The sequence below is a fragment of the Panicum hallii genome, chromosome 3 (genome assembly GCF_002211085.1).
Source record: "Panicum hallii strain FIL2 chromosome 3, PHallii_v3.1, whole genome shotgun sequence".
NCBI lineage: Eukaryota > Viridiplantae > Streptophyta > Magnoliopsida > Poales > Poaceae > Panicum > Panicum hallii.
The window spans coordinates 16956237-16968669 of NC_038044.1; the positions used below are offsets into that span (position 1 = coordinate 16956237).

General features: G+C 54.0%; 1 protein-coding gene across 1 annotated transcript; it reads left to right on the forward strand.

Moving 5' to 3' along the window:
• The first annotated feature begins 6048 nt into the window (after window positions 1–6048).
• LOC112883873 (transcription factor DIVARICATA-like) lies at window positions 6049–7816 on the forward strand. Its single transcript, XM_025949128.1, has 2 exons — window positions 6049–7086; window positions 7182–7816. Exons 1-2 carry the CDS (start codon window positions 6608–6610, stop codon window positions 7633–7635), a joined length of 933 nt encoding a protein of 310 aa, XP_025804913.1. The 5' UTR covers window positions 6049–6607; the 3' UTR covers window positions 7636–7816.
• Window positions 7817–12433: the final 4617 nt, after the last annotated feature.

Genomic DNA, 12433 nt, shown 5'->3' on the forward strand with positions numbered 1-12433 from the left:
TGGAAGAACCAAAGAATCCATCACATCCACACACACACACAGCTCGATTTTTTTGCCATACGGGCATCAGATGCTTTGCTTGCGCCATGACCTCCTCTCTTTAGCCCCGAGAAGGGATGGGCTCATCTCACACGACACGCTGCGCCACGCTCCGAACCACGCGCGCTCGCGGCATCAGGCGGCAGCGCTGCGAAACCGAAACCCGCATCAACCGTCGACGCCGATGCTGGTGAGCCAATGCCAACTACCGCGCGGGCGCGCAAGATTCGCCGAGCCTTGGTTTCTTCTCCCCTGGAAAAAAGGTTCCAAAGCTAGCTGTGCCCTAGTGGGTCAGAGGTTGGTCAATAAAAACCACAAACAATAAAGTACAGATCCAATAATTGTACCTGTGTACCCCTCTTTTTTTGGCAGCTCAGCAAATCATGCAGTACTTATAAACAACTAAAAAAACAGAAATGGATTGTTTATAAATCCGTGGTGACAAACTGACACTACTGGGCTCTATAACTGGAGTGTTCTAAAAAAACTACCCCCTCCGTTCTAATATATATAGTATAATTATGTTCTAATAGATAAGTATAATTACTTGTGAGTACTCAAATCCCATAATATAAGGGGCACTCTCTCTTAAATATAGGTACATCGATGCAATAATACTAGCGTTGATTGAGAGAATTAAATACGTTTCTTGGTCTAGAGGTGGTTACGTCTTAGAGCAATCCCAACCAAAAAACCATGCAGTGGTGCCTATGATATGCCATGTCACGTAGACACCACTTAAGAAACTAAAAACAAATGCATAATTTGGAATTATGGTTAAAAAATAAATTCCTCCAATGATCTTTCTTCTCTCCTTACCAATCTCCTTCCTTCCCACTCTTTAATTCTATCTTGATATCTGTGATATCCATCGCAATAGTTTCGTATAGTTTCTTAGACTTTGGCTTTGTGCAAGAAACCATTTCTTGCATTAGATCTAGTTTCTTGATTTTTTTCCTCTCTTATTTTTAATTGTATTGCCAAATCAGCAAATTAGTCTACATGACAGCATAGTAAATGCTATAGAAACTATCGTAGTTATTGCATTGGAACTGACCTTGTATACCAAGACGGAGGGAGTCTAGAGTAGCTCTAGCTCTTGCTCTTCTTTTCCCCCATGCCTATGGTCAAGTGTTCCGATGGGACCTTGTTGAGACAATCAGACCCAACAAGCGCACGCAGAGAACTGTGAGCCACAGCTAGGGGAAGGCGGCTACCAGGCTACAGAAGAGAGGAGAGGCAGGGCCGCATGGGCGTGCGCGTAGCTTGATTGCCGAGCCGCCGAAGTGGGGGAAAATTTTTACAGGTAGCCATGCCTCCTAGGAGGATGGGATTGGACGACGGGCGATTTGTCTACGCACGCGCGGTGGTTTGACCGCCGGCGGGTGCGCGACGCGCTGTGATTCGCCGGTGATTGCCGGGGAGGGTGTGTGTGGGTGGGGCCTAGCTGAGTTGTTAACCGCATGATGCGTCGCTAACGATTGGTGTCGTGAGGAGTTTTGGGTGCGCGGGCGCTTGTCATTGGCTGGCAACGGAAAGTACATCGAGAGCCGCACCGGCTTAGAATTAGCAGGGCCCGAAAGGGACCATCATTTGAAGCGGGGATCTTCTGCGGCGCTAGCAAATGCGGCCTAGCCGAGCAGACAGCATAGCAAGTCTTCGCTGATTGCTGGCACGGCAAATCCCGGCCGCTTTGGGCCGATCCGGCGGAAGGCGTGCAGTGCAGTGCACCGACGAGCTCTTCTTGATCCAGGTCGCCGGCTTTAATTATTCCGGCGTTGGTGGCCGCGCATTAGCGGGCAATGGCCACTCGACACCGCATGCCACTCCGGACGAAAGAGGCCAGGATTCCTGCGCCGCGCCGCGCAGCTCAGCTCAGCTCAGCTCGTCCACGCGCCGCGCTCCTGCACATCACAACAGGCGCCCACCGCCAACAGGGTGGCCTCTTCCGATCCGTTGGAGGTGAAGTTCTCGATCGTGGCGCGGCACGGCAGCGAACCCGTTATCAGGCACGGAGGGTGTTGGTAGTTGGTCACGTCGTCCAACGGGACGGGGACCGCGGCGTGCGTGGGGCGCGACAGCGAGGTGCCCTCGCCGCCCGCCCCACCCATCACCGGGCGCCCGCGGCACGGTGGTCATGATGAAACCAAACCGCGCGAGGACCCCTCACCAGTCAAGCTCGGAACCCACACGAAGCCCCGCGGCGTAGGACGAAGTCACGAGAGCCCCGGCCGCGCGGGGAATTTCTCGCTGCGGGCGTGGCAAGGCAAGGAGACGGCGCAGGGCCGAGCATCTCGTGACGCGCGAGCCCATTTGGACCGCCGGATCAGATCAGTCGATGGAGTTGACGCGTGACATTACTGAGCAGCGCCCGGCGTCCGGTTCGGGCAGCCTAGGCTGGGCCTGCTCCTAGGACTCGCTTGGGGACGAAACGTGATCTGTGCCTGGTGCTGCCACGGCTAGTATCTGTATCTCTGTCATCCTCTGACCCCAGGGTTAATTCAAAAGCGCGCGAGATGCACAAGGACACTAATAAATTTGGCATTAAGTAGGTATAGACCACACGCTGGGCATTAATTAGCATGAGCCCCACAACGCACAACAGAGAAAAATAAGGGAGTAGTGATTAATTCTAGGTTCCTGAAATTTAACAAAGTTTCAGGCCACAGTTTGCAGCATGAGAGAATAATTCTGAAACATTAAAAAACAACTTCTACAATGCTATTAACGTTGGAGCTACAACATTATGTTCCACGTCTCTCTCGTTCATCTACAACATCAAAGAGTAGCATTTGCAAGCTGCAACAACGGATAAAAACGTATGCGACATTACACTACGACATGGAATATCTTTGACCGAGATAGTAAAAAAAAAGTTAAAAGACTATGGACTTGTATTAGCCCATGCCCCGGTACGTGGCCAGTGACATATTTAGAAAATCATATATGCGAATTTCATAAGATAGCTATGTTTTAGAATTTAGTGATGATTGGTGTGCATAAATCAACCACATTTCCCTGCTAAGATTTTTCGAGCTATAATCTTTTGCAATTTCTTTAGTTTTCCCTCACATTCTTTATCTAATGCCATATTTTTTACATAACGTTTCCACAGTTCATATGAGAACGTAGGATGGATCTGGATTGCTACTAAACCGACCCCTACCAATCACAGCTGCATCCCATATGTATTTGGTCACCGCTTGGATCGACGCTTGCGCCCGCATTAGCACACCTCGACACTCCAACGAATTTTCAGCGAATTCTCGGTAAACCGAGAGGTTCCAAATAAAAATGTGCCTTGTGTGGGGGTAAATATCACGGATCCTCCAAAAGTACGTTCCTCAGGAAGCTAATTGCGATTCCGCTCTCCCGCAATATGCGGCTCAGCCTAATCAAGGCTGTCGCATGACCACGGAAGGCCCACCGGAGGGAAAGACATCAATAGCCCGATACCAAGCCCAAAAGAAGGACATGAGCCACCTCGCCTGACCACCAAAGGACGGGCTCCACCTCACCCGACCCCTGTGGGAGAAGCCCCGGCTTGTCCGACACCGAGGGCTTGGACTCGCCTCGCCCGACCCCGAGGGGGAGCTCCGCTTCGCCCAACTCCGAGGGAATGGATTCGACCATACCCGCCGCAAAGACGTGAGGCCCTTGGGGTCTCACGGAATGACAAGTCGTGCCGGGGTCAAACCTTTGGTGGGGGGTAGGTAAGGACGTGCCTCAACACTACTCCTAGAAAGGACACACCATTACCACAAGTCCCGATCGTCCGTCACACTGGAGGTCAAGCCGTAAAACGCGCCGAGCTGACGCCGCCCGTCTTGTCGGGGCACACGTTGCCCACCAAACACACCAGGGAGCCCGTGCCGCCCGCCCTGTTGAGACGCACGTCGCGCCAGGGAGCGGCGCAGGGACACCCCCATCATCATCTACAGGTCCAGTGAGAACCATGCGCAGGGAGGAGAAAAAGCGGGATCCTGACGACCCCTCTCTCTCGTGTCTAACCCCTACCCCTTGGCATATAAAAGGGAAGGAAGGACCCCCATAGAGGAAGGATTTTTTCTTTAGAATAACATTCACTCACCCACATAACACTTGGCCACCAGAGATTTGGAAGCCTGTTCACTCTCTCGCCCGTTTGTAGCCCCTACTATAAACCAGTGCGAGAACACGAACAGCTCGAACTGGGCGTAAGGGACATTCCACCCGAACCGGTATAAACCTATGTATCTTCCTTTCACACCATCAGGACCAGACGTGCAAATATAAATTAACTGGTCGATGGTACAAAACACCGACACCTAATTGACACGTAGATACGGTCTTTTACCTAACCGCGCCTGACCGTTCCCTGCCGGCCTTCTCCTTTAATTTCCCACCGGAGCACCAATAAATGGATCCATGGGCCGTGTCTGAGATTAACATTATACTCCCTCGTACTCCCTCCGTCCCTAAAAATATAACTTTCTTTTTTCGAGGAGTCAAAAAAATTTAATTTTAACTAAATTTATACAAAATACTATTAATATTTGTATTACAAAATAAGTACCACTAAATTGATCATGTAATATATTTTCATACTAAATCTGTTTGGAGACACAAATGTTAGTAACTATTTTTTATAAATTTGGTCAAATATAAAATTGTTTAACTCCTCAAAAATTAGAAAATTAGAGTAGTATTTTTTTTTAAAACGGAGGGAGCACGTGCAGTGGTCATTCCTCGATGGTCTACCCTCCATTTTCACTCTTGCAGTCTCGCGGAGTACTTGCGAATTTCCTCCAATCTTTTACCTGACCAACATCTACATGCACACCCAGCCGCAATCTAATGCTCTCTACAGCTCTACCCTATCAGAGCAATCCTGATGCATAGTGTCTATGAGTAATGTCTATATTATCGTATCATCGAGGCACGACATTTAGAAACTAAAAAATGGATGGGAGGCTGCAGACTGCACCCCGCTTTGATTTAAGGACCAATTTGGTTGGCACTTGCTTATATTTAGGGATTTAAGTTTAGTTTCAATAAATCCTTAAAATGCCAAATATGATGACTTATCGGGACTAAAGATTCATAAATCCATAAGTCTCAAAGTTGTAGCTTATGGGAGCTAAAAGATACTTTTGACAGGAGATATCCTCCATTTATTGCTGCCCCAGGACCCCTTCCTCCCGTGTCCATATTAAATGATCAGGGATATAAGGGTCTTTGAACAACCATATTAAATGATTTTAGTTCCTACAACCAAATAGGGTGGCACTTAAATTTAGTTTCTAGAGGAACCAAACAGGACTTAGAGCCATAGAGGAACCACAGGGCAGATGCGAGACTCGAACCCAGGCTACCTGCTTGAGAGCACGCTGTGCTAGCCCCTAGCTCGTGAGAGTGCTCGCCACCTTTAGAAATTGCATTCTACAACCAATGATATTCTGATGCGGAATCTTATTAAACTCACTCTCTTTTCTCTACTTATATTCTCCATTTATTATGAAGACACAACCTCATTCTTAATGCATAACTTGTAGTGTCTACCGTATTAGTTTATTTTATGACACTGGGTCTTGAGACCTAATTTCTTCCTCTACCATCTCTCTTATTTATTATGGTGCCACATAAGCTTAAAAATTTTATATGATGGTATAATTAATACTATAAAAACTATTCTACATTGAAGGTTGGACGTCCTCGTGCTCCATAACTCTCTAGGAAGGATAACTTGGCAGAAAACCCAATGGCAACCACCATGGTCCACGCGACAACAGACCGGACGACACCATGGCCGCTGCCATTTTGGACCATTGGCGGGCGAGGAGGCCGGTCAGAATTCCTCAAAAGGGAAGCAGGCCAGGCAGCGTAGCACAGGTATAGCAAATGCAAATCCATCCATAAATGCGCATAAAGTAAAGCGGCAGCAGCCGAGCCCAGCATTGGAAAAAGCGGCAAGCAACGGCCAATAAAGAAAGGGGGGGGGGGGGAGAGGACTAGAGGAGGAGGGGGCGTAGCATCACGACGTCGCCCCTGCGACCACACGCACAAACTATTACTCCTCCAGCCTGGATTGCTGGGACGAACACGCTAGCTGCTCCCGCGCACCGGGGTGCGCGGCCGCGAGCTCCCCGCCCTGGTTACCCTGCGCCCCTGCGCGCGCTCGCGGCCGCGGAGCGGGACAAACGCAGCGAGCTCGGCAGAGTGGCCGCGAGCGAGTGAGGAGAGGCCTTTCTCGGGTTGAGAGGCCACAAACTCGGCCACGGGCCAATCGGAATCGCCGAGGGGGCTCGCCTCTTTCTTTAAGCGCCCTCCGGCGGTGGAGGCCGAATCACCGCTAGCCACTTTGGCATCCGCCGGCGTCCGACGCCACCACCTCCCCGCCTGCATAAATACCCCCTCCTCCCCGCCCGTTCCCACCTCCCCCCGCTGCTCTCCGGATCGCCGCTCACGGCCGCCGCCCAAGGACCCGCCGCCTTCCGTCTCGTCTCCCCGCGACAGGGAAAGGCGCAATCTTGGTCGGCCCGGCTGATCGGCGGCCAGCGCTCGGTTACTTAGGCGGGGTGGGAGACTGATGACGGAGTCGTGGATGGACGTGCTTCCGCCGGCGCCGGCGCCGCCCTACTTCGCGGGGCAGGCGGCCGGGCGCTTCCTGCCGGACCGGCGGGCCCCCGGCCCCGGGGCGTGGACGCTGGAGGAGAACAAGCTGTTCGAGCGCGCGCTGGCGCGGGTGGACTGGGACGCGCCCGACCGGTGGGAGCGCGTCGCCGCGCTGCTGCCGGGGCGGATGGTGTCCGACGTCGTGGCGCACTACGACGACCTCGAGAACGACGTCTGCTTCATCGAGGCCGGGCTCGTGCCCTTCCCCCACTACGGCGGCGGCGGCGGCGCGGCGCAGTCCGCCGCCGGGTTCACCTTCGACTGGGACGGCGGCGACGACGCCGCCGCCGCTCTGGGCTTCAAGCGCTCCTGCTACATGGCCGGCGGCAAGCGCGGGCGCGGCCCGGACCAGGAGCGCAAGAAGGGCGTGCCCTGGACGGAGGAGGAGCACAAGTAAGCAGCCCCGGCTAACCATCCGATTGCTCTTGCGCGCTGAATTGGTGAGGTTCCCGTGCCTAAGATTAATCGACTCGCTCCGCTTGCCGCAGGCTGTTCCTGATGGGCCTGAAGAAGTACGGGCGCGGGGACTGGAGGAACATCTCGCGCAACTTCGTGACGAGCCGGACGCCGACGCAGGTCGCCAGCCACGCGCAGAAGTACTTCATCCGCCTCAACTCCGGCGGCAAGGACAAGCGCCGCTCCAGCATCCACGACATCACCACCGTCAACCTCCCCGACGACGACGGCGGCTGCGGCGGCAACCCCTCGCCATCGCCGCCCTCCGTGCTCACCGCCGCCTCCACCCCCTCGTCCACCGGCGGCCCCGTCATCTCCGAGCAGTTCGGCGTCCTCGTCGACAGCAAGCCCGCGCCGACGCACCACTTCATGCCGCACCCCTACGGCAGCGTGAAGCTCGAGCCCGGCAACCCCCGCCACGGCGGCTTCCTGGACGACTCTGTGCTGATGCAGATGCAATGCGGCCAGCTGCAGCCTCTCGGCTGACCGACTGGTTCTCGAGCAGCAACCAGGGCAGAAAGAGGAAACAGAGCTCTCATCTCTGGCCACGCACGAGGAGGGGATCACCCCGTTGCGCGCGTCTGTTGTTGATTCCCAACAGGCAAGCAGCATCCGGGTACAGCACGTTGGATCATACAGCTACGAGCTCAGCACAACTCACAGCCGAGCTCTGGTTCTCTGCTGAACTGAAACTAAGCTGAACCCCCCTACTGCCGTGCCGTGTGCTCCGGAGATGAGAGCAAGAAAAAGAACAGGCAAGATAGAAGATACATAGACGACGTCATCCCAGCATCTAGCCTCTGTGTACATAAAAAACCCCACGCCCGCGGTGAAATAATTTCCGACTGCAATTACCTTCCTGTGTTATTGGAGGCACGGGAGAGTGTCCTGCTAGATGCTCTGATTACGCTAGCTTTTCTTCTGTAATGCTGCGTCATGGATCGGTTAATGTCATGTGTTTGGTATGGCAAGTAGCATCAGCGTTGTAAGGGTTCTTTATCTTTCAAGCTGTGTGTGTGCGTGGGGGGGGGGGGGGGGGGGAGGGGGGGGGGGTTAGCTCCGGTCACACTCTCATTGACCTGTGCTTTTGTTCCTGATCATGATGGCGATGACATGATTGTAGTTTTCATCAGCTGTTTCCTGTCGCCTTTGAGGCGATGACACCCTGCCGCTGATGGATGCGGCGGTGTGGTGGGGGGACTCCAGGGATTAGATGGGCCAAGTCTCTCTCTTTCCCTGCCGTGTAGGAGTAGAATCTAAGCTAGGATAAGCTTCTCATTGACTGGAAATCTGGTCTAAGCACTGTACTTTGCTAGCCAAAATGGCAGCCTGGTTTCTGACTTGAAAATCGTCAAATCACAATCTTATTTATGGCCATTTACGAAATGTCAGAGATCAGGCAGGGCTGCTCTACTGAACTAATAATATAGTACTACCGCGCTAATCTGCTCTCCTCTTGGCCAATGGGAGCAGGGCACCGGAGGACCTGATTAGTTTAGCTGAAACGGAGGTCGTACCTTTCCAGCACCTTCCTAGACGTTGATGCAGGATGGAGGCATGGCTGGTGGCTGCCGGGGAATGAGCTGGAGCCTGGAGGTCCACCAATGGAGGCCGCACAAGGCATCACATGCCCCCCCTAGCCGCTGCCCTCTTGTTTCCCAGGGCTCCTCCCTTCCCCTGCCAAGGGCATCACCAGCGCCACCCAGCGCGCGGCCACAGGGTCGCGGTCTGCGCCTGTCGCCGGGCGCATCTCTTCCCGGCCCCAACTTGTGCACACATTCCCGTCGTGTTCCTGCCGCAGCAGCTGATGATCCACCCGGAAAGGGCGCGTGGGGTTTTCCGGTGGCTCGCAGCGGCGGGCGCGGGGGTGAATCGGACGGTCTCGGTGGCCGTACGCGTGGGTGAGAACCGGAATGCCCTCCCGGCAAAGGGAAAGGGGGCTCGCCGATCTGATACGGGGGCGGCAGCCGAGCCCGACTTTTTGCTCGGTTCCGCGGGGGAGGAAAAGGTTGATTTGTTCGGGGAGAAGACGCAGTCCTGGGAGGAATTCTGGACCTCCGGTGGTGGCTGCGGTATCTCCCCTGCCGTGGACAACCGTGAGGATCCCCGGGCCCTCCAGAAAGATGGGTGACAGAAAGAAAGAAAGAAAGAGAGGCTCCCGTGGCCTGTCCGTGGCATCTGTGGTTTACACAAACATTAAACGAGAGTAAGAATTTCATCAGAGTTCTACGAAAGTTTTTAGAAAAGTGTTCTGTTCAAAAAATAAAAGTAGGAAAGAAAATGACGAGCGTTCCGAAGGGAAGAGGAATCTGGGAGGACCAACAACAGGGACCGTGTCCACCAGGCGATGGCGATGTCAACGCAAAAGAACACTCTGCCCTGCAGGTACCCAAACGGGACGCCACTGGCCTCGCTGTTTGATGTCGTGACACTTGACTCAGCTCCAGCAAAAGAACGCACTTCACTCCTGTCACGTCAAGGATTAGTTCCTCCTCCGCACGCTCCCAGTGCCATTGCGAGCTTGGGATTCGGTGACCGGGTGCTCCCGTCACATGATCACACAGCCCCTCTGGTGAATCCTGCGTGCTGGTTGGTTGGTGTCCAATTCACTGCGAACCCTGTGGTCGTGTTTCTAATCTCCATGGATCCTCTGCTGCCTGTCACTGTGGCATGTGGCAACATACTAGCACTGCAACCTCTACAACAACATAGCAGCATCACGATTATCGTGTCATGTTTGTGTATTGCTGTTGCTGGGCCCACCCTACCACATAGCTACATGGCTACTGTATTGTATGTGTCCCTCGCCTCGATGCTCAAGGCCAGGAGCCACGATTGCAACTTGCGGCTGTGGGGCTGCACGCGGGCCCCCAAGTGGGCAGGGAAGATGCATGCAATCCAACACAAGCAAAGCGGGCGCTGCTGCGTGCCTTTCGACTTGCCTTTTGCTTTCTTTGCTCGCCTCACTGTCTAGCAATAGGAAATGGCAATATACAATAATGGTTGTGCATTACAAGCTAGCAGAACTTTTAAAAAAAAACTTTGTGTCGTGCCTCCTGCAACTTTGTTATTTACAGGAGATGGAGGTCCTGCCATTATGCTATATGGACATGGTTGGGGGAACGGTGTCTCGAACTCTCAACAACTGGTCGGAAGGCAAGATTCCAGCAAAAAATTTCTCATTGTTTGTTGCAGTAGATCACGTGGAACTCCAACAATTTGTACGCCAAAGAGCTCCGTGACAACATGTGTGTCTAGTAGTCCTAATGGACTCTACCAAACTGAGCATCGGGCGCAAATCACCAGTGCTGAGTACCAAGAACACGCAGCACCTGCAGGCTGTGGCTGTGGGGGTTCTTGGTTGCGTGAACGTCGAGTAACACCTGCAAAAGCCAAGGGTCCGGGGTCCCGCGACGGCGCAGGGTGTCGGCCGGTCACCGGCGGCATGGTACCGCGGGGCCGGGTGCTCTCGGCGTTGCCGATCCGCGATTGGGGGGAGGTCGCGCTCGCGTCGACGCCGCGGCGCTTTTCTTTCGGGCATCTCGCGTCGGCGCCCGTCAAAAAGCCTCGGCACGAAGCTGGATTCAGATTCCAAATGGGCGCATAATCGAGCCGGGAGATTCCGGATTCCCCAACTCCGCCGCCCTTGCTTTCTCGCGCCGGACGGACCACACGGATCCGCCGCTCCCGGCCGGTGCCGTGCGGGTGGAGCGTATCACAATGGAAAGAGAGGGAAAGCATGCAGCCAGCTTCAGTTCACGGGCTCACAAACAAGATGGAAAAGTTGTAAAACATGAAGAGACGCTTGCTGTGCAAGGGTGCACTCAGCAGCATCATCACGGGTGTTTGAAAATCACTTGAAATTCGGACGCGAATCTTTCCTGGCCAAACATGCTCTAGCATCATCAACTTGTATGTTTGCAAGCACCGTACAGCAGCACTAGAGCCGGAAAAAGGAGATGCAAACGCTCGGAAGCTAATGTTGTTGTCGCCTGTTAGTGCACAATGATACTAGGTCCTTGCCTCCTCATGATGCTCAGCACGCACCCCCGTCGAAAGCAGGCCACCTCGCCTCCTCTTTTTCCAAAACGAGGGGAAAGCGGAGGTATCTAGGGCTAGATTTGGTGGAAAGAGCTTAGATCAGCCCAAGCAGGCAGGTGGAGCTACGCGCATGCGCGGGCATAAACAACCGCGCTTCACCACCGACCAGCGTAGTCTATTGGCACCCGGATTAGTAGATTACCGGTCCCCCGGCAGGTGTAGTTTCCCTGCAGGAGGCCGCGGGTAGTTTACTCCCCTCCACCACGATCAGAATACTCATCGGCTCCCTTCTCCGTGCCAATCAGCTCAGTTGCTTGATCACAAGACAAGGGCAACTACTGCTGCTCCTGCTGCAAAAGCGCATTGCCCAAGAACATGCAAAGCTTTCTTTCAAAAAGAACATGCGAGCAGGCGCGTTCAGTGGCACACCTTACGCGACACGCCAAAGCCCAATTATCGCCGTTGCTCTCCGTGACGCAAAGCTCCGCACGCGGCCAAGGAGGGGAGCGAACAGAAAAGAAAAAAAAAACAGAAGCAGGTCGAGATCAGCGGCCTCAGCAAAGTTTAGCGCCTCTCCCTGGCGGTCAGATCAGACGGCAACGGAGCACCAACTGAGCTGGCCGCCGCCGCCGCGACGTCATGGGCGAGATGCCCTGCCGCTGCCGGGGGGCACCCGTCGCTGTCGCCGAACAGGCCGGGCGGCGGTCAGTGGCGGCTGGCGCCCGGTGGGGCCAGTTGCCGCTGGCTTCTTCCCGCCGCTGCTGGTGCATACTGGCACTAGTGACTCCAACTCCGCGTCAAGGGCCGTTCGGATCGGCAGGTAGCAGGGTCGTTGAAGGCTTGAAGCAAGCAGGTAGCCATCGCCGTAGCACGGGGACCGGCCTCCCCAGCTGCAACCATCACTGCAGATTTACAATTACAATACGTGCCTGTTCCTTTGAATCTAGCAAGCAGGACGCTCATGGATTCTCTCTTGTTGACACTCCTTCCCAGGCAACGGATAGAGCCGGGCGGTGCCATGCGAGTTGTAAAACTTGGATCGTGTCACGTACGCTGGTCGTTTGTGCAAAGGAGAATGGAAAGAGGGACCATCCGGTTCTTTTTTTTTTTGGTTTTGTTTTGTATGCACAAGTTGAAAGTTGAAACTGGGGGTGCGGCTGCACATGCATGACGCGAGGAGGGGGAAGATGCATGGACCAAAATGGGCACATGCCACGAGACTGCATGTATGGGGAACACTCGG